The 23143-nt window shown below is 40.9% G+C and overlaps 1 protein-coding gene across 1 annotated transcript; it reads right to left on the reverse strand.

The window, feature by feature from the left end:
- Positions 1–442: 442 nt before the first annotated feature.
- LOC139371374 (CD9 antigen-like) lies at positions 443–12948 on the reverse strand. The gene is made up of 8 exons (XM_071111738.1): positions 12689–12948; positions 9001–9103; positions 4188–4285; positions 3480–3554; positions 3278–3373; positions 3079–3144; positions 2643–2726; positions 443–2491 (listed from the first exon to the last, which is right to left on the reverse strand). The coding sequence occupies exons 1-8, from the start codon at positions 12755–12757 to the stop codon at positions 2426–2428; spliced, it is 657 nt and encodes a 218-aa protein (XP_070967839.1). The 5' UTR covers positions 12758–12948; the 3' UTR covers positions 443–2425.
- Positions 12949–23143: the final 10195 nt, after the last annotated feature.

Genomic DNA, 23143 nt, shown 5'->3' on the forward strand with positions numbered 1-23143 from the left:
GCCTTCCCAGAAGAGTGGAGGCTGTTGTAGCAGCAATGTTCCAACATCTAGTATAAAGCCTTCCCAGAAGAGTGGAGGCTGTTGTAGCAGCAAAGGGGGTACCAACTCCATATTAATGCCCATGATTTTGGAATGAGATGTTCGACGAGCAGGTGTCCACATACTTTTTGTTTTGGTCATGTAGTTTATGTCATAACAGCTGACCCAATATGGTCAAAACACCTGTTGTGACATATGTGTTATTTTATGGCTGGTTATGACGCCTACATAAGTGTCAAAACCCATATTTATTCACATGTGTTTTTTCCCTGCCAAGAAGTTTCCTTTCGTTTGAAAGTTTGTTTCTTTAACTTGTTTGTTTGTTTTTTTGTTGTTGTTGTTGTGATGAATTATTTACAGTCATGTTTTTTTTCATCATATTTTAACTAACTTGTAAAAAATATACTTAATGACACTCAAGAAGCATTATGACCATCATAATCATATAAACCAGATAGGCCTGTCATGTGCATGCCCTTATGTCAGTCATCAGTCAAAAAGAGGGTGTCTTGTCCTGCTCCTGAAATCTGTTCCTGCGTTCATCCCTGTCATCAGAAAGAGAGCATTGGGGTAGGTGCAAGTCTGACAGCAATGTGTGCCCAATTACAACAATATTTTAATATGGTCAATTTCAGAAAATGTTATATAACATAAACATGCTGTTGAAGAGTAGGCTATGGTGAAATGGAATGTTTTGCGTTGTGTGGTAGGTTTTGACACTCTTATGTAGGTGTCATAACCAGCCATAAAATAACACAATATATGTCACAACAGGTTCAAATATATGTGTCATAACAAGTTATGTCAGCTGTTATGACATTATGACATGGTTATTATGACCGTTTCATAATGTGTTAAGATGCTGGGTGTCCGGTAGTGTTACCGGTTTTTCATTATTTTTTATCTGGCATTAGTGCGTAAACCTAAGCTTTGGGGTCACCTGTATGTTAAAACTTCATTTGTCAATAAATAAATGTTAAAGCGAAAAATGGGAACTGTACAGTGCATTTTCTATATTTGCTGGTTGGGGTCGGGCATCAGATTCAACCATTATCACATATAGTCAGGCGGTTGCGGATGGGTGAACAATCAACTGACCCCCACATCCCTAATGTTTGTCAAATACAGCTAATAGCTTTCTGCTATTAACTAGGTTAAATAGTCTAATTTCTTTTAGCTTTCTCACGGGAGATCCATGAACATTTAAATATGATAAAAACATCTCATTTGACCAAATGGACATGCTGATAAAATAAAAGCGTTCAATGTTTTTTTTGTTTGACATTATTAGCATCCATAACCTGGATCTACAACAGTGTGGGCCAACTGTGTGCAAACAATATTAACACCCACTAGATTCATTCAAAAATATACACTAACTCACTGGAACAGTTCACACGTGTTCTCTGAGGCCTCGCCCAGGACAATGCAAAAAGGCTTGAACATCCAGACTTCAGGTTGGACATTCAAATAATGACAGGACAGTGCTTCATAAAATGTAGCTGCTTCCCGACACAGAATATTAATGACAAAAGTTCTTCAGAATGTTGGTCAAGTTGAAATCAGCTCTTTTCCAAAACAAGGTGCAGGGTATGCTTGTAGCAGAGCAACACTATGCTGATGGGCCAAGCAAAGGAAAACAACATACCGTTTGTTAAAGTAGAATATGCAGCTGTGGTAGGAATAGATTGCTTGGGCTTGTCTATACAAAGATACACATTTGAGACATTTAGTGAGTAATGAAATGTATGATGCATACAGTAGGTGCAAGTCCCAACAACAGTTATGTAAAACTCAATGACTGAAGTTAAGATTACTGACCTAAATACAACTTTACAAGCAGACAACGTACGACTACAGTAGCTCTGTACACAAAATTAACCCTTGAACTGAGGTTACAAGACATTGAATAAATAACGTTAAAAACAGCACACAAAGGAGTTTGTATACAGCAATGCTCCTCAGCCATCACATTCCTGCGTCAAAGAGGAAGACGGTACATGAACATGGCAGTGTTAGAGGATGAGAAACATGGGGGATGTCTCAGAGTAGTGCCAGATGCTGAGCCACGTTGTGCTTGGAGAGGAGTGCAGTAAGAGGCCAGTTATTCAGGTCACCGAGATGCCAGAGGAGAGAGAGGGGTTCTGGTCTAACTGCCTCTGTCCAGGGGATGGGGAAATCCCTGCCAACATTTGAGTGTGTGATATCACACCCGCACCACTAAATGGACCCCCGGACTTGAATGTTTGTGTTAAAAAAGGCTCCCCTGTCCTCCATCCCAGATGTGATGTACCCTCCTTGTTCAGGCATTGTGATTATAAAGAGCTGGTGAGTCGGTATTAAGCCTGCAGGGTGGGAGGGGTAAGGCTGGAGCTACTGGGTCTTTCTAGATCACCTCCCTGTTGTTCCGAATTGCACAGCAGAGGACCATACTGAAGATCATACCAATGACCTGAGGAGAGAACAAAAAACTATATTAGTCGACTATAAGCTTGTAATACAGTTTTCTGCAGATTTCTGGTAATATTTTGTAAATAATTATATAATGAGTTACCATATGTAACATAATGTAATTTGTGCCTGAGTGTCAGTAAGACTCTTACCATTACTCCTGCAACACCAATCCCCACATATCCGATAATGTAGAGCTTTTCATTAAAAAAGTCCGTTATTGCATTCAGACAGTTCTGGAAACACACATAGAATAATGTCACTTACAATACCTTAATTCACTTAATAAGAGAACATTAGGGTATCTTCATTAGCCTCTATAGAGCACACAATATCTCTGAAACCCATGATCTAAGCACAGCTATAGGTGCTACTGTACTATAACTAGCCTATAAAACTAGAAATTAATAATCTAATTTGAAATTAGGTAAAATAGATAACTGCCGGCCTAAAGTAATGGCTATCAGACAGTAAAGGAGACAAGAAGTGGAACTACGGTAAACCATGTTGTTTTCAATGGTGTTATACTGCCACCTAGAGGAATATATGATACTGCAGCAGGAGAGCGCAAAGAAGAGTTGTTCGTACCTTTAGGTCTTCTTCACCAGGAAGACACAGAGACGGGTTAGTCACGGAGTCCCCACAGCAATTCAGCTACAAATGGAAATAAAACAGAATATAACAAATAAATATAGCATATCAAAACATAGAAATGGACAACATTGACAATGTGACATGATCAATAAGTACTTAATGAGAGCATAAAGAAAACAGTAGTTTAACTCACAACAGTGTGGTAAATTGCTGCTATTGCCGTCCGGTTGGCATTTTCAGAACCTTCTGAAATAGATTCACTGTAGAACTTTTGAACATCTTCAATGATCTAAAACATAGATTAAGGATGAATTAAAATTGGTCAGAGATTGCAGTATCAATAAATTGTCTTTCATTTAAGTTTAATATCAGACCATTGATTGGAGTGGATATACCTTGTCTTTGCTCATGAATCCAAACACACCTGCAGCAACCTCTGCACCAACGATTACAAGAAGGCAGGCAAAGAACTGCAAAACAGAGAGGGCAGTGACATATTAAGCCAATAAGGCCTGAGGGGGTGTGGTATATCACCAATATACCACGACTAAGGGCTGTTCTAATGCACAACGCGATGCGGAGAGCCTGGATACAGCCTTTAGCCGTGGTATATTGGCCATATACCACAAACCCCTGAGAAGCCTTATTGTTGTTATAAACTGGTTACCAACATAACTAAAGCAGTAAAAAAAAGAAATGTTGTCATACCCATGGTATACCGTCTGATATACCACGGCTGTCAGCCAATCAGCATTCAGGGCTCGAACCACCCAGTTCATTTTAATGCATAGCCTACCATACAGTATCCTGTACATATGGCCAGGAGTTTTCCCAGATCAGGACATATGGTTAGTAAAAACTCAGGGCCTGCTGACAGTATACTCATAAGATAAGCCCACCAGGCACACACTGGTGGAACCAATGTTGTTTTCACATCAGTTCAATGAAATTATGATGACCCAACGTGGAATAGACATTGCATTGACGTCTGTGCCCAGTGGGAGGCTTGTGTTGACTCAAAATGGTTGGGTAGAGCTAAGATAAAATTGCATTCCACTGAACAGAGACAGGTGCCTAAGGTAAAACTCCCACCAATTACCCACCGAAGCAAGGAGACACTGTGACTCCTTCACAGCTCCACAGCAACCAAAGAATCCCACCAGCGTCATTCCCCCACCTGCACCAATCAGTATGTACACGGCTGAGGAGAGATAGACAGAGAGTGAGCGGGGGGAGGTTCAGTGAATCAACAGATGGTGACAGCATTAACAAAGATTGTTGCACATGGACCAAACCATGCAGCAACACAATCTAGATAACTGCAAACTGAAGTGAAGGAATATCCCGTATATAATACAGCTAACATGTTAACATTCTGAAGTGTTCGATGTGGAAAATACAGGAGCTGAAAGGAGATGCAAAATCCTGACAGTTGTGAAAAGTGTCATTAAAACAAGGTACTTTTCACTTCAAAGTGCTAATTGCACATTATTCAAAGTGCCTCTCGGTTGATTGAATATATTTTGCATACCCTGAATATCTTGGTGTTGCTTAAGTAATCCAACGCACATCTTTGCTGAACGTGCAGCAGTACATTTCTCTCATCAACACAACACTCATTTTCAGAGGCATGTGGATGTCGTTAGCTGCTTCATCCCTGCTTGAGCAACATTACCCCTCTCAACACAAGGAGTAGGAAAGATAATCACCTCCCCTCACTACCAGCCCTGTGATGACCCCCCTCCCTCAATACCAGCCCTGTGATGCCCCCCCACACAACTCACTACCAGCCCTGTGATGCCCCCCCACACAACTCACTACCAGCCCTGTGGTGCGCACCCATACCCTTCACTACCAGCCCTGTGGTGCACCCCACACCCCTCACTACCAGCCCTGTGGTGCCCCCCACCCCTCACTACCAGCTCTGTGGTGCCCCCCCACACCCCTCACTACCAGCCCTGTGGTGCCCTCTCACACAACTCACTACCAGCCCTGTGGTGCCCCCCCACACCCTTCACTACCAGCCCTGTGGTGCCCTCTCACACCCCTCACTACTAGCCCTGTGGTGCCCCCCCACACCCCTCACTACCAGCCCTGTGGTGCACCCCCACACCCTTCACTACCAGCCCTGTGGTGCCCTCTCACACCCCTCACTACCAGCCCTGTGGTATCCCCACCACACCCCTCACTACCAGCCCTGTGATGCCCCCCCATACCCATTACTACCAGCCCTGTGGTGCCCCCCCCACACCCCTCACTACCAGCCCTGTGGTGCCCTCTCACACAACTCACTACCAGCCCTGTGGTTCCCCCCCACACCCTTCACTACCAGCCCTGTGGTGCCCTCTCACACCCCTCACTACTAGCCCTGTGGTGCCCCCCCACACCCCTCACTACCAGCCCTGTGGTGCACCCCCACACCCTTCACTACCAGCCCTGTGGTGCCCTCTCACACCCCTCACTACCAGCCCTGTGGTATCCCCACCACACCCCTCACTACCAGCCCTGTGATGCCCCCCCATACCCATTACTACCAGCCCTGTGGTGCCCCCCCCACCCCTCACTACCAGCCCGGTGGTGCCGCCCTCCATAACCCTCACTACTAGCCCTGAGGTTCCCCCCCATACTCCTAACTTCCAGCCCTGTGTTGCTTTCCTACACCTCTTATTACCAGCCCTGTGATAGGGTAGTAATGGTACACCAGGGCAGTCCCCATGCTTCGTGTTCAGGGCTTAATCAATGACACAGGCAGGAACTGCTATGGCTGCCTAATTAAACCACATTGGGGTCGTGGTGCGCTAAGGTTGTTTTCGTTGCATAAGAACAATAGACAGGAGGTGTGGCGAAACGGTCCGCTGTGGCTGCGCTGTGGCTGCGCTGTGGTTGGGGGAGGAAACTGGGAACAAGAGGGCTGGCTGAGCTCAAAGCTTATCTCCTGCTTAGCAATGGAAAACACCATGAGACAAGACAGGTGCCTTGCTTTACACAAACAAAGGCACCTACACAGCGACGTTGATAAGAGAGGCCTTCCCAACACATGTACAGCACTCATCCTTATCGATATCTGCCATATCTAAGCATTTGCACTTCTGTGTTGGCCCAGTATTGGTGGAGGATAGCAATGGGCAATGCAAATCTTTGAGAGTTCAGTGTGCAAATCTACTGTGGCTGCTCCCCATAGGCTTGTCTCAGCTTAGACAGACACAGAAGTGACAGAATGGAAAGTGAATCATCTGTAGAGAATGCTGCATATTGCCCCTCTATGGTATCTCTGTCTGTTCAGTCTGGTCTTGTCTCGTCGGGACAGCTGCAATAAGGCCTTTCTCTCTCCTATGGTTCTTATGCAGCCCAAGATAATATGTGTCTTGTGTTGCCAAGGCAATATGATAAAAGAATGATCAATCGTAGTGATTTTTGTTGTTGTCGTTGCAACGTCTCCACATTAAATGTGAAGTGAAATGGATAAGAACACATGGTTATGCATGTATTGTTGGCTACAACCAATACACTCTTAGAAGAAAATAAAGTGCTATCTAGAACCTAAAAGGGTTCTTCGGCTGTCTCCCTAAGAGAATGCTTTTTGGTTTCAGGTAGAAGCCAAAAGGGTTCTGTTCTACCTGGAACCAAAAAGGGTGTTCCTATGGGGATAGCCGAAGAACCCTTTTGGAACCCTTTTTTTCTAAGAGCGTATTACCAAACTCAGAAGTCACCATGTTGGGTAAGAAGCTCTCTTTGTGCCACATGGTTTGGATGCCCAGGAAAGCGCTGGTATGACATTTGCATTGAAAGCCTAAATTAACTTGATAGTGTTATCATAACCAGCTACATTGCATACATCATCCCAGAGCTTGGGCATCTTTCCAGATCTTCTTTTACTGCATTTAACTAGGATTAAATCAAGAAGTTGGCACCAGATGTCAATATCACAATGTGCAATGAATGACGCAATGTTTGATGATATCATGACTTTCTGGCTGATGGGAGTGGCGGTCACTAGGAGACTGTAGCCTCAGAGCACCCTGAGGACAGCAGCCAACTGGGTGAAGGCATGGTGAAGAGCTGATGAAGTGAAGTCACCATTTTAGGTCATGCTCTAAGTGGGAGTAACAAGAATAGGCTGCATTCTACTAATTTCCATGGTGGAGACCCATTGAGAGAGATGCTATTGTATGGAACACTGAACTGAAGTGTACTTAATACTGAACGTTGAGAGGCATTGTGTGAATGTTATTGTTATCATTTTCATATAATTGGACGCTCAGGAAAATGCCCCTCCAAGCACTTTCTCTTCAAAGAGCTCATGTGGGAAATATGTTTGTTGTTGCAAGAATAAACCTGTGATTATGTCCTAAAAGGGGATGATGACCCACAGGCAATTGAGTGCTGACTCTAATAGAATAAGCCATCAAAAAGTTAAGATTCCTGTCATAGCATATACACTGAGTGACATAGACTGACCAGGTGAATCCAGGTAAACGCTGATGTCACTTGTTAAATCCACTTCAATCAGTGTAGATGAAGGGGAGAAGACAGGTTAAAGGAGGATTTTTAAACATTGAGACATGGATTGTGTACACCAACATTCAAAGGTTTGGGGTCACTTAGAAATGTCCTTGTTTTTTTTAAAGAAAAGCACATTTCTTGTCCATTAAAATAACATCAAATTGATCAGAAATACAGTGTAGACATTGTTAATGTTGTAAATGACTATTGTAGCTGGAAATGGGATGCTGGCCTTCTAGGCAGAGTTCCTCTGTCCAGTGTCTGTGTTCTTTTGCCCATCTTAATCTTTTCCTTTTAATGGCCAGTCTGAGATACGACTTTTTCTTTGCAGAGTCGCCTCTTCACTGTTGACGTTGAGACTGGTGTTTTGAGCCTGTAATCGAACCCACAAATGTTGACGCTCCAGATACTCAACTAGTCTAAAGAAGAACAGTTTTATTGCTTCTTTAATCAGCAAAACAGTTTTCAGCTGTGCTAATGTAATTGCAAAAGGGTTTTCTAATGATTAATTAGCCTTTTCATATTATAAACTTAGATTAGCTAACACAACGTGCCATTGGAAAACAGGAGTGATAGTTGCTCATAATGGGCCTATGTAGATATTCCATACAAAATCTGCCGTTTCCAGCTACAATAGTAATTTACAACATGAACAATGTCTCCACTGTATTTCTGATCAATTTGATGTTATTTTAATGGACAAAAAATATATTTTCTTTAAAAACAAGGACATTTCTAAGTGACCCCAAACTTTTGAACGGTAGTGTACTGTATGTGTGCCATTCAGAGGGTGAATGGGCAAGACAAACGATTTAAGTGCCTTTGAACGGGGTATGTTAGTAGGTGCCAGGCCTACTGGTTTGAGTGTGTCAAGAATCACAACGCTGCTGGGTTTTTCACACAACAGTTTCCCATGTGTATCAAGAATGGCCCACCACCCAAAGGACATCCAGCCAAGTTGACAACTGTGGGAAGCATCCCTGCGAAACGCTTGACACCTTGTCGAGTCCATGCCGACGAACACAGGCTGTTCTGAGGGCAAAAGGGGGTGCAACTTTATATCAGGAAGGTGTTCTTAATGTTTTATACACTCAGTGTATGTTCCTGTGAGATTAAAACAGGACCAGGTTGATGGGAAATGCTTCAACAAACACAAAGATAGCCACGCATTAAATACTGTACTTCAAACGTATTCCTACCCTAGTGAACATTGTGGGTAACTGGGCTGTGTTCCGTACAAGGAAATGTAAGGACATTTTTTGAAAACCTTTTTTGAAACAGAGGAGATGTTAGCATTTTGCTATGGTTATGTTATGCCATTCTAAACACAAGACTGGTAACTAATTCCAGTAGAACAGTTGGGAGGGTGTTCAGCTGATCTGGGCTCCTGGTCTCACTGTGAACTGGACTCACCTATGAAGAAGGTCTCAGGGGCTTCCTCTCCAGTCAGGAGCTGGACTGTCTCTGGGTCAAACCTCAGCCATAATCCCACTGCCAACACAAATGAGCCACACAGCTGGGGTGCAGAAAAGGAGAGATCAAGCTTAAACATACACCAATATTCACTGTATAACATTTAGTGGAAATAAATAAATAAATGTATTCATTAATCATCAACATTGTTATACAGATATTCACTGTTTAACAATGCAACACGTTGACAATCAACTAACCCATTCTGCACAATATTACATTCCTTTTTTTTATGTCATCATGAACCTTAACCTTTATTAGAGCATGATGTTGCATACTATAGATGAGATTCAGACTGACTGGTGCCTATTAATTAACATTGTCTCGAGTTGACCTTGAGAACAGATCAGGACAGCACTGATCCCCATGACAGCCTTACCAGATACACGGTGGTATTCCATCCATGTGCTGCCTGGCCTTACATAGAGGCTGAGCAGATGCTCTTGGGCAGACTCTTCAATAAAACATTGTACTCAGAAAAAAAACAACTGTCAAAAATGGCTGTTTTCATTAAAAGGAACAGCCAGTACGAATAAATTGACTTCACAACTAACCACAGCCCTTGTGTGTCCTCTGTGTCCCATTAAAAATACATACACAATAACCAGTTGTTTTCAACCGTTACTGCACATAGTGGAAATCTAATGGTATTATGTTGTAATAAAAAAGTAGCACATTCTAACTAGTCCGCTTTTAACCTCTGGGGCCTTTGGCCTTCAGAGCACCATGTAGAGGGGCAGCCAAAGCAGACACGGCCCCAAGACCGTGTTACATTTTAAACCCCTAATGGGGATGCATAAGCAGAGGGATAGGCAGAGGGTAAACTAATCCTACATCTGTGCCTACAGCTAAAACCTAGACAGGGCAGGCCGTGGTGTCTCAGCCTCAAGCTGTGTCCACTACCACCCTGTTCTCTTTGGCTTTCTCCTCACCACTATGACCCTGCCCTCTTTGGCTTTCTCCTCACCACTATGACCCTACCCTCATTGGCTCAGCTCACAACGCTGCTGCTTTTGTCTCATAACTGGGCACAAAGGGCTGCTGTCTGACGAAGTGACACCACTCTGGGGACGACCAATTGTCTTACCGTGGGCAGAGAGCTCTAGATCGTAAAGTCGGGAATAGAGATACTCTAATATCCATAATATTACGTATATCATCAAGAACAATGTATTTGTATTTCAGTTTCAGTTTCAGAAATGTGACACATTGGTCAAAATGTTTACTTTTAGAAAACAATATGAAAACAGGTTAAAAACTTCATATATGAAAATTGAGGGAAGAAAAAAAAAATCCCATTGACCCCCAGTGTAAAAGAGACAACTTCATAGCTAATTTTCTGTTATACAGAAATAACAAAACGTGCCGAAAAGCTGCTGTTCAACCAGGTCAAAAATCCCGACATGCGGTTCACAATGCTCCTACATAGGGAAATAAGGGCCTGCGGTTCACAATGCTCCTACATAGGGAAATAAGGGCCTGCGGTTCACAATGCTCCTACATAGGGAAATAAGGGCCTGCGGTTCACAATGCTCCTACATAGGGAAATAAGGGCCTGCGGTTCACAATGCTCCTACATAGGGAAATAAGGCCTGCGAGAAGAGCCGTGGGGCTTCAGGCTATTCAGAGTGGGATAGTGGGAAATGTGGTGACCCGGTGTCCAAGTAGGACACACGTAGCTATGAGTGTGGAAAACATTTCACCACAGGTAAGACATTTAACTTGTTTAGTATTGTCCATTTGTATATCCACTCACTACTACTTGTAGCTGAATAGTCCATTTGCTTGTGTTAATGGTCTTGACTAGCTTAATGTTCCGGTCGATAGCTAGCTAACACTCACTCACGTGACTGCTAGCACCATCATGAAAAGGGGCATGAGGGAAGCCCTATCGTATTACGTTTAAGTAGAGAGAACGCCTGAGAACAGGCACTGTTGATAGTTATCTTTAGACATGTTGGACTTTACTTGAATGTAGTTTTGTAATTGACAAGAAAGCAGACAACAAGAAAATTGTGTTTGAAAAAGGTCATGTTTTTGGTGTGAGCCAATGGGGTAACCTAGGTAAGCACTGGTTGTTTCCCCACTGGCGGGTAGGGCCGCAACGTTCTATCTAATACCGACTGGGACTACAGTGGTTGTGTCGTACTGCAGCACAGCTTGCGGGCAGTCGCAGAATTCTATGGCATGTTATTTTAGTGTCAGCCATTGTTGCCATTAATGCTAGTTAGTGCTAGTTTGACCACCAGAGGGCATCTTTGAGAAGCATTTGACTGTTTTTAATATTGCTGAACTAGAGAATTTAAAACCTTTGTTTTGTGAGATCATAGTATATGGGATTGATTTTAAGAAGTTTATGCCAACATTCCATTCAGAAAATGCAGTCCATCCACAGCCATACACTGGCTGAAATCAGTTGATGATAGGACTTAGACAAGTTGTAAATGCAACAAGTACTGATAATGTATAATATAATAGCAATCACAGCTTTCCAATGAAACAAAACATGGAGACATGTATGGTCTGTTTACATATTTTAGGCTATTTATCGGAAAATTGGTATAAAACCCGTGGAAACTATTTTAATATTGTAGGTTGACAATAATTATATTACACAATTTCTGATATCACATGCCTTACTTTTATTTTCCTACATAAGAAAAATCAAGATTATGTCTCTACTGCCATTCATTCCAATTAGACAGGTTTGGATGTCTCCCTGACCAATATGGCTGCCTTTTCCACACCCTTCTGGAACTCTAAGGTTTTATGACATGTCCCATCTAGTTATTTAATAGGATCTCTATTATCATAGATAGCTATGTTGGAAATATAGAAACAAACTGCAGTTCTGCAACAAATTCATAGGCCTATGCTATGTTGGACTCACATCAGGGAATAACAGTGTCTACAGCAACATAGTGAGACTGTATAAAGCCTCTTATTGTTATGTAATTTTCTTGTCACTTTTTGATACACACACATACATATACACACACACATATATATATACATATATATATATATATATATATGTAAAAATTTTACTTTATTTAGTAAATATTTTCTCAACTCTATTTCTTGAATGTCATTGTTGGTTAAGGGCTTGTTAAGTAAGCATTTCACGGTAAAGTTTATACCTGTTGTATTCGGCGCATGTGACAAATACGATTTGATTTGAAAATGTAATTTGAACATACTTTTTGCAGACATATAATAGTTGTTAACATAGTTAATTCACGCATTTTGTTGACATTATACATTAAATTCAGATGGTACATTGTGCCACATCATGGTTAAAGAAGGATGAGAATAGAGAGTGTGTGTACAGTACTTGTGTGTATGTGTGAGGAAGTCCTATCTCATCCGTCAGAATACGTGGAATACGTGGAAAAAAGAAACGAGTTATATTGATAAAAATCAGATTACATTGCAGAGATAGATCTAAAACGAAATGAAGTTTCCCCCCAGACCTAGATAAGAATATAAATGAATCGGCTTCAACCAGCGTGAGAGATTCACTTGCTGCAAAATGCATCTGCAATCACGATCAATTATGCACACATGCAACCTTGTTTATGATTGAATAACTGTATATTAATTTATCGATAGTAGGACCAACACTTACCCATAATATGAAGTTGAAAACGAAAAGGAGATATTTCACGCATTTCATCCCACCTTGCACTTTACTCATGATTCCAAAGGCTTTTTTTTGTCCTAGATCCTAATACAAGATCAAGAAGAGAGTGAGACTTTGTTAAAAAATGTGGGTTGGAAATAACTGGACATCAACCATACAACCCGCGCTGCAGTCTCAAAATGATTGCAGGAGCCAAAGATTTTTAAGGAAACCAAGATAGACCAGAACTTGTCATTTCCAATAACAACAAATGAGTCAGAGTGGGCAGAACAAGCAAGGAGGTGGGCAGAGCCAAGCACGCGCTAGCAATATCCTATTGGCGCGTTCTAGTTAACATCTGCATATTTCCTTTACGGAACGCCTAAACAACTCGATTTTTACAAACTTTTGCAAATGGTGAAGTCTACAAAACTTAGTCCGTTCCGTTTATAACAGATTCTAGGTTTGGGAACAGAAATTGTATTGAGATTAAATGTTTAATTGATGAAAAGATTTGCAAAATGTCGGCCAAAATCCATATCGTTCCAACTTCTCCCACAGCCCGCCAGTATGCTTCCCCGCACTACCATATTTGGTAGTGAGTGGAACCGCACACCGGATGCTTCACATTTATACATCCAGTGAAATATCTGTCTCATTGTTTTATCTGTAGAGGAATTTTACGCTATTTGTCGGACTGCCCATTTTCTGTCATTGACTCGTGAGTGTAGAGATTAATCAGATAGCTGGGTTAGTTGACAACGTCACGAAAAGGATATGGACACTTTAATGGGGTAATAATCTCTTGTTGTGATTATGGATGACCAGGTAGCTAGCTATCAACAATGACACGAAACTGCCATGTGGGGAATCGTAAGTGACTCGTCTCAGCTAGTTTCATCTTGTTATTTAAACAATGTCTTGTTTTGAGGTGTTTTGACAGATTTTCATGGCAAAAACATCTGTAGCTAGCTACCAACAACTGCAAGCTGTATTTGAGCGACAACAAGTGCTCATTGTGTAAATGTATATATGTTTCCAATAAACATTGGAGAAAAAATATAGTTTATATTTTGTCAACAATCTAAACCGGTTTTGTTGCTAAACAACCAATCCCACTACTTCACCACAGTGGACGTCTCATAATACCCATAAAACCTAGCGACAAACACTGAAATGGTTCCAATCGTTAGTTTTTTTTCACCATTCATTTTGCTTCAAACAAGGCTTGTGTTTCATTGTAGGCTTTCCCCGGCGTGACGTTTTGATAACTGTGTAAATCTCTCCTGGACAAGGTGACTTTTATCAATATATTCGGCTCTATTTACTCTAATTCGAAAATGCTAATTAGCATAAATGTAGACATGCAAGATCCCTCCCTGCATGTCATCTCTAGTTGACACCTTTGTTTTACCAGATCCTCTGCTCCTTCAGCCGGTGGAGGTCTATATTTAATCCCTTAGAATTACTGCCAACTATATGAACAAGGTGATATATATTTCAATTCTTGGTGTCAGAATGCACTGCTTTATTAAAGAAATTCAGAACTAACTTGTTGACATGTTCTGTTGCAGATTCAAAGCCAGATTAACTCTTTGCAGAATGTATCCATAATCATGCATTAATAAGCCTATTTATTTGACAAGAATGCACCTAATCACCCATCAATCACGTCAAACACTTGAACTCCAACAATTACATTGTTTTAAAGAAATCACAACAGTAACCAATACATACATACTGTATGTCTTTTATACATCAAATATAAACATCTAATTTGAAGTAAACAAATTATTTATTCATCAATGCCACAAACATGGGACATTGAAGAGCACCATATGAACTATTATTACTATCTGAGAGCGCAGAGATTTGTCTACTTTTCCTTTTTAGGAATTAGACCAGCAGAAATAACACAATGTAAAACAGCATGTAGTGATTTTTGGTGGGTTACAAAAGGAGAAACTACTGGATGTGTGAAGTAGATTTAATATAAAATGCTAGGTCAACTCCTGCAGAATGAGAAACAACAGACTCAAAACAAGGAAGCCATGCCTGAACACAGCTATATCAACAGTCTTCTGGTCAATGTAACAGGTCCATGTTGCTGATGTCCATTGTGAGCAGCACCTTTACCACTGCATTCAGTCTGAACCCCAGAATAAGAGGAGTACAGCATTACACAGGTGAAAAAAGGTAGCAAAAACAGTACACCACAACACTTTTAAATGTGTTGCTAGATGTTATATCAGGAGAAGAACAAGTGAAGGTAGCTGGATTTGGAAAATGGGTGAAGGTGTCAAGTTGAGGGTTCATGGAGCATAAAAGGCAAAGTGTGGAATGAGGGGTAACTAGAGGGATGGTTGGCCACGGAATGAACATTAAACGGTGTGCTGGTGTGCTTCTGCATCCATTTTTAGGTCATCACAAATACCCTAGCCCATGTCCAGTCATACTCAGGGTCTCAGCGTGTGTCCCTCCATGTCATTCCATCTCGGTTGCAGCGTTCAAATTGTGGTCATCATGTGTCTGTGAATCACAACATTAAAGATGAGTGATCACAGTATTTCCACAAATTGAGCCATAGACAATACAACTTAAGCAATGAGGACAGCATTTGGTTGATAACATGGTCGTTTAATTAAACTGTGTCTACTGTGTGTGAATGATGGAAGAATCTTACCCCAGCTGTAGGTCCATTTGAGTGTGTGTGGTCACTTAGGCCTGCAGTACACCAGTACACCACAGTACTGGGACAATTGGAGACTTGGTTTGTCTTCGGGTCTGCATCTGTAAAGGTCAAGTACAAAATGGAGGTAGTTAACAATCTATGCCTTAGATTGAATTCAAAGTTGACACAAATGATGAACTAAGCAATACGATGCAACAAACTACAACACATATGAACCACACAGGCCAGAACAATAGCATACAGCACCAGTCAAAAGTTTGTACACATCTACTCATTGAAGGATTTTTCTTTAAAAAACAAAACAATTTTCTACATTGTAGAATAGTATTGAAGACATCAAAACTATTAAATATCATTCATGGAATCATTTTATAACCAAAAAAGTGTTAAATCCAAATATATTTTATATTTGAGATTCTTCAAAGTAGCCACCCTTTTCCTTGATGACAGATTTGCACACTCTTGGAATTCTCTCAACCAGCTTCCTGGAATGCATTTAATTTAACAGGTGTGCCTTGTTAATTTGTGGAATTTCTTTCCTTAATGCGTTTGAGCCAATCAGTTGTGTTGTCACAAGGTAGGGTTTGGTATACAGAAGTTAGCCCTATTTGGTAAAATTCTAAGTCCATATTATGGCAAGAATAGCTCAAATAAGCAAAGAGAAATGACAGTCCATCATTACCTTAAGACATGAAGGTCAGGTAATCCAGAAAATTGCAAGAACTTTGAAAGTTTCTTCAAATGCAGTCGCAAAAACCATCAAGCGCTATGATGAAACTGGCTCTCACGAGGACCTCCACAGGAAAGGAAGACCCAGAGTTACCTCTGCTGCAGAGGATACATTTATTAGAGTTACAAGCCTCAGAAATTGCAGCCCAAATCAATTCTTCAGAGTTCAAGTAACAGACACATCTCAACATCCACTGTTTAGAGGAGACTGCTTGAATCAGGCCTTCATGGTCGAATTGCTGTAAAAAAACAAAAACACTAGTAAAGGTGTGTTTACAAGTTTATCAACATTCAAAGCAGAATTACTTTCCCATTGTTCCTCAAATACAGTGTATGGTTTTGTCTCAACTTTTATCCAAAAAACTGAAATTCAAATTTTGCTACATAAGACCAAATGTAGGTGATGAGTCATATTTACCATCTCTTGGCTTCCACACATTGCCTACAAGCATTTTTTTTAAGCATAATAAATCCATGTAATATAGGCTACACCTTCACAATAAATCCATTATTTATTTTAGACGGGTCTAAAGAACCTTTCTTTTCAGAAGAATCCGAAATCCGAATTCCGAGGTGCATATTGAAGATATTGGAAGAACTGTCCATATTTACTTTTTGTCAGCCAACAAGTTGAGTAGGCCTAACAAACAGCAAAACCACTAGCCTATGTCAATCTACTATCCCCCATAGTACAAAAGTCAACCTATTATGTGCGATAAATGAATATTCCAAACATGGTCTGGGACAGTTGTGGGGTGCAATAAATCCTAAATTAATACAACCACTAGCATCCCAAAAATATTTTTACGCAATGTCGCTGATGCAACAGATCAGAACATTTAGCTTAAAATGTTTATAAACTAGTAGGCTATTTCTTCACATTTATAAGCACAGCAGTGCACACATGGCTGTCGGCTATAAGGGTGAATGTTCCATTAGCGGGAAAACACCATTGTCAAAAGTGACTGCAAATGCGATTATGCATGTAATGCTTTAACTATAAAGGTGCATTTTTATTGTGAAAATTGTCATCCCCAAACTCTGGCTCTAACCAGAACAGAAAGAGTGGGAGGCACCGGTGCACAACTGAGCATGAGGACAAGTACATTTAGTGTCTAGTTTGATAAACAGACACCTCACAAGTCCTCAACTGACAACTCCTGGATGCTGGCCTTCTAGGCAGAGTTACAAAGAAAAAGTCCTATCCCAGACTGGCCAATAAAAATAAAATATTAAGATGGGCAAAAGGACACAGACACTGGACAGAGGAACTCCATAATACTTTTTTCCAATCTTCCTTTGTCCTGTGTCTGTGTTCTTTTGCCCATCTTAATCTTTTATTTTTATTGGCCAGTCTGAGATACGGCTTTTTCTTTGTAACTCTGCCTAGAAGGCCAGCATCCCATAGTCGCCTCTTCACTGTTGACGTTGAGACTGGTGTTTTGCAGGTTTCGAGCCTGTAATCGAACCCACAGATGTTGACGCTCCAGATACTCAACTAGTCTAAAGAAGGACAGTTGTATTGCTTCTTTATTAATCAGAACAACAGTTTTCAGTTGTGCTAACATAATTGCGAAAGGGTTTTCTAATGATCAATTAGCCTTTTAAAATGATAAACTTGGATTAGCTAACACAACGTGCCATTGGAAAACAGGAGTGATGGTTGCTGATAATGGGCCTCTGTAGATATTCCATACAAAATCTGCCGTTTCCAGCTACAATAGTCATTTACAACATTAACTATGTCTACACAGTATTTCTGATCAATTTGATGTTATTTTAACAGACAAAAAATGTGCTTTTCTTTCAAAAACAAGGACATTTCTAAGTGACCCCAAACTTTTGAACGGTAGTGTAAGCTGAGCACTTGTTGGCTAAATATCAAAGTATGTTTATTATGGAAATAGTCCTGTGGGATCTTTGTTATGCCCAAAACACCATCATAACCACGCCTTGTAAGTCACTCAGGATTCCACTATGACGTTGCTCATCAATCATTTCATGAGAAAAATATTTGTACACAAGTCTGTTGAAAAAGTTCAGATACATCAGATAGCATTATATTGGTGGTATTGAATTTCCAGCAAATATATGTTTGTAAAATACACTATGCTAACACATGATTCAGAGACGATAGTTGAAAAGCGAATATCATTGTTTCATTGAGCCAAATGAAAGGAATATTAGTTTGATTCAGTTCATTTTTACAGTTATCTTTGGTTTTATTTTCATTGTTAAAGTAGCAGAGCACCTTTAAAAAAAACTTGTATTACTCTTGTCCATTGGCAGGGAAGGAGGTAGGGCATTCGTTGTGGCAGTGAAGGTCACAGAGATCTCTGCTCATTTTGTTTTGACTCAATTGGCTGTTTATTGGCTGAGGAGAGAAACAGCGACCTCTGCTGGCTCTCGGTCTGAATGGCTTCTCTATCCAAATACATCCTGTGGATCAAACAACTTAAACATTTTATTTCTCTCTGGTTAAGGATATGACAATAACTGAAGCATTTATATTGGGTCATCAGTCTACATCAGGGTAAAATCACCGTTTTACTAAATGTTTTTGAATTAGTTTTTGTTTTGTTTCCCACCTAGGAATAGTAAATCACTGGCAAGGAAATCATGGCATAGAGATTGTTGGTTTAACATTACTACTCTTAGAGGAGTTTGTCGTTGTATTTTACATGTCCTTTCTCCATGACCAGAATGGTACTGCTGTCTAAGTATAGGCACTGTAACCCAAACAGACTGTTTTCTCCTGTTCTCTACCACCCGCCCTCTTTGGCTTGTTTCACAACACCACTGCTTTTTGTCTCTTAACTAGGCACAAAGGGCTGCTGTCTGACAAAGTGACACCACTCTGGGGATGACCAATTGTCTTAGAGGGCAGAGGGAGAGTTCTAGAGTTCTACACTCGGGAACAGAGCTAAAGTACTGTAACATCCATCACATTTATATATATTGGTTTATGTTTTATTGTATAATCAAGAACAATGTGTTTCAGAAATGTGACACATTTGTAAACAATTATTAGAAAACAATATGAAACCAGGTAAAAAACATATGATATGAACACATTTCTTAGCAATGTGACAACAATTGTTAGTAGACTGCTGACAGCCTTGTGCCCTTAATCTGTGGGTAAAAGCCTTAAATGTGTGCTGAGTCTGACAACATGTCTATAAGCAAATGTAACCTTGATATTACCAAGAATGAGCAGAGCCTATTCCCATCCATTCTAAAATAACAATAAACAGCTTTAAGATGTGGCCAAAACAGACCCCCCAAATCCCTCCCAGACAAAACTCAAGACACATTTCCAGAAAAAAGTCACAATTCCAAATAGTTTGAGGGAGGGGGATTGGAAATGTAGTGGGACATCATAGCTACAGTACATGACCAAAAGTATGTGGACTGCTAGTCAAACATCTCATTCCAAAATCATGGGCATTTAATATTGAGTCGGTCCCCCCCTTTATGCTATAACAGCCTCCACTCTTCTGGGAATGCTTTCCACTAGATGTTGGAACGTTGCTTGGGCACTTGCTTCCATTTAGCCACGAGCATTAGTGAGGTCGGGCACTGATGTTTGCCGATTAGGTCTGGCTTGCAGTCGGCTTTCCAATTCATCCCAATAGGGGATCGATGGGGTTGAGGTCAGGGCTCTGTGCAGGCCAGTCCAAGTTCTTCCACACCAATCTTGCAAACCATATCTGTATGGACCTGTATGCACAGAGGTATTGTCATACTGAAACAGGAAAGGGCCCTTACCAAACTGTTGCCACAAAGTTGGAAGCACAGAATTGTCTAGAATGTCATTGTATGCTGTAGCGTTAAGATTTCCCTTCACTGAAACTAAGGGGCCTAGCTCGAACCATGAAAAACAGCCCCAGACCATTATTCCTCCTTCACCAAACTTTAGAGTTGGCACTATGCATTGGGGTAGGTAGCATTGTCCTGGCATCCGCCAAACCCAGATTAGTCCGTCAGACTGCCAGATGGTGAAGCATGATTCATCACTCCAGAGAACGCATTTCCACTGTTCCAGAATCCAATGACGGTGAGCTTTACACCACTCCAGCTGACGCTTAGCATTGCGCTTGTTGATCTTAGGCTTGTGTGCGGCTATTCGCCCATGGAATAATCTGTTTATTATGGAAATAGTCCTGTGGGATCTTTGTTATGCCCAGAACACCATCATGACCACGCCTTGTAAGTCACTCAGGATTCCACTGTTGTACACAAGTTTGTTGACCAAGTTCTGAAACATCGGACAGCGTTATATTGGTAGTATTGAATTTCCACTAAATATATGATTTTAAAGCACAGTAGCCTATGCTAGCACTTGATTAGAGAAAATAGGTGAAAATGACATATAGTTTCACTCATCCAAATGAAGGTATTAACTTATTTTATTTATTTTTTACCTCTGATTTTCGTTTCATTGTTAGAATAGCAGAGGACCTTTTTTAATCTCGTATTACTCTTGTCCATTGGCAGGGAAGGAGGTAGGGCATTAGTTGTGGCAGCGACGGTCACAGCGATCAACTCATTTTGTATTTTATTAGCTGAGGAAAGGTAAACAGCGACCCCTGCTGGCTCTCTTTCAGAATGGCTTTTCTATCCAAATACAGCCTGTGGATCAAACAACTTCAACATTTTATTTCTCTCTGGTTAAGGACATGACCAAGAACTGAAGCATTTATATTGGGTCATCAGTCTACATCATACATATGGTTTTGTTTTCCAGCTAGGAATAGTAAATGGTTATCAAGTGTAACTAGCTGGCAAAGAAATCATGGCATAGAGATTGTTGGTTTAACATTACTACTCTGAGAGGAGCTTGTCTTTACCTGTCCTTTCTCCATGAGCAGAATGGTACCCTGTCTATGGCAGTATGAATGTGATTGGCGATGGTCAATGTTGTGATGTCTTTGAGCTGTAGAGAGATTGTTGATCATCATGAAGAACACTAGAGGGCAGTATTGATCTGTGGTTTACGCTCCACTATTGAATGTTGGCGAACCTTGTTTCAGGGGTTTACTCTTCTTCAGCTTTAAAACATCCCTTAAAAGATCAGCCTTCTAAATATCAGAGTGAAATGGAAATGCATTTGAGTGTGTATTTGAAATTAAGCACTGTAAATCTGAATTTCCACAAAGTGGATTGAATAGAGCCCATTTGTCTGCATTCTTCACCAGCATGTCACTTAGGTTTGGTCAACAAAAACGCCACCTCTATTTCCTCTGGAATTAACAGAACAAGCGCTCACTGAAAATGACAGAGAAACAGTTGTGTAACAGTAATGAGACACAAATGCTGGCCTGCTCTTACATTTCTGTCTTTAGGACTGAAAGTATTCTGTTTAATGTTACTGTGACTTCTGTAAACTCTCAGACTGTAGATCAGTGTTATTCTGTCCGGGTCCCAGAGACCCACATGGTATGCATGTGTTTGTTTCAGCCGAGAATTACACCTGATTCAACTAATCAATGGCTTCATTATAAGTTGAATGCATTGAACCAGTTGTTCTAGCACATGGGCTGGAACAAAAGTGCAATTTCAAGTTGAATTTTCCAACAGAAAGATTTGAAAATACGTACAGATGTAGGATCTTAATCTATTTAGTATTTTATTGCTGAGAATTTTCCTGCGCTGCAGGAAATGCAAACTTGTAGTTAATTTGAGGGTTAAAAAGGCTTCTAACGTTTGGAATTTCCACTTGATTTGCCCTAATGAAAAATGTATCAACACCTGCAAAAATGTTCATTGTTTATAATCCACATAACAATTTACATTTATTTTCCGTGTGTAGGAAACTTGCTCAAATTAAGATCCTACATTTGTATACATGCTGAAGTATCTTTTTTAAACTTTAATTTACAATACCTACATTACAACAAGTCACACCATGTGGGTCTTTTTAGGTTTAGGGTTGAAGACAAGTGCTGTAGCTCCACAGATGTGACCTCATTACCCTGTGGTTACCCTGACCTGCTTTTCCCTTGGGTCACAGCCAGGAGGTGGATGCATTGCTGGCTGTCCAGCTCAGTGTTTGGGCTGTGGAGATGCTCCATTCAGCCAGGAGGATATTCCAATCCCTTGATCTATCCCAGATGTAGCCAGGACTGCTGGACCACGTTAAAAGGTGTCTGAGGGACAGTAGAGTTGTTTGGGTTGAGTTTCCCGAACGCATCGGATTGTCATGGCCATGGGAGAAAAATGCTACGGAGCTTTCGGGAAACTTTTCAATGAACATGAACATGGCACATCTTCTAAAATAAAAATTGAAATAGACCAAAAAGTGGAAAAACTGTGTTCTGGAGTAAATTTCCCGAAAGCCTCGTATCCAACATGGCACTTTAGGTATTCTCTTCAAGTTATTTCTCTCCATGACGCAAACAGACTGAGGCTTTCGGGAAAGTCAGCCCATGTAGAGAAATAAAGCATCACGTTAGCTACGAAGCTTTCGGGAAACCTACTCTAGGACACATTTTTTTCCACAGGGACTTTTTATTTTAGATATGCCTGGTTCATCCAAGTTGAAATGGAGATTCTTGGGAAAATTTTTTTTTTTTTTTTCCTGAAATAACAAAGTGAAATCTCAGCAGGCATGAGCCAAAGGCTGACCAAAGCACATCAAAATAATGCCATATGTTTCTATTCATCCACGTTCTCATGGAGCAGGATTTTGTGTCGTTTAGAAAACCTCTAAGTATAGCGACTTGTATTGACATTACAGTACTGTCTCCTAGCCTACCTGTTATTTGTCCTTCTGTCGTTCTGACTGTTGCTCATTAGTCCCTGTGACGGACACCACACCCACCACCCAGACAATAACGCCACACAGATGCAGTGCATGTACGGAGGTGTTTAATAAATAACAACAACTAATAAACAAATGGTTGGTTTATATACATGCAGTCCTCAATCAATAATTAACTGTGAGCTGAGGGCTGGGGTGGGGCAGAGAGTGTCAGAGTCCTCCAGTTGGGTGGGGGTGGGGGGGGGGGGGGGGGGGGGGGGTTGAACTGCAGTACTCC

Source organism: Oncorhynchus clarkii, chromosome 17 (assembly GCF_045791955.1).
Source record: "Oncorhynchus clarkii lewisi isolate Uvic-CL-2024 chromosome 17, UVic_Ocla_1.0, whole genome shotgun sequence".
NCBI lineage: Eukaryota > Metazoa > Chordata > Actinopteri > Salmoniformes > Salmonidae > Oncorhynchus > Oncorhynchus clarkii.

Excerpts from the sequence above, each read along its gene's own strand:
- LOC139371374 (XM_071111738.1), bottom strand. The coding sequence starts at position 12,757 with ATGAGTAAAGTGCAAGGTGGGATGAAATGCGTGAAATATCTCCTTTTC. Across the intron at positions 2,727-3,078 it reads CTGGTGAAGAAGACCTAAAG|AACTGTCTGAATGCAATAAC; the intron begins GTACGAACAACT and ends GTGTGTTTCCAG. Across the intron at positions 2,492-2,642 it reads TTGGTGTTGCAGGAGTAATG|GTCATTGGTATGATCTTCAG; the intron begins GTAAGAGTCTTA and ends TTCTCTCCTCAG.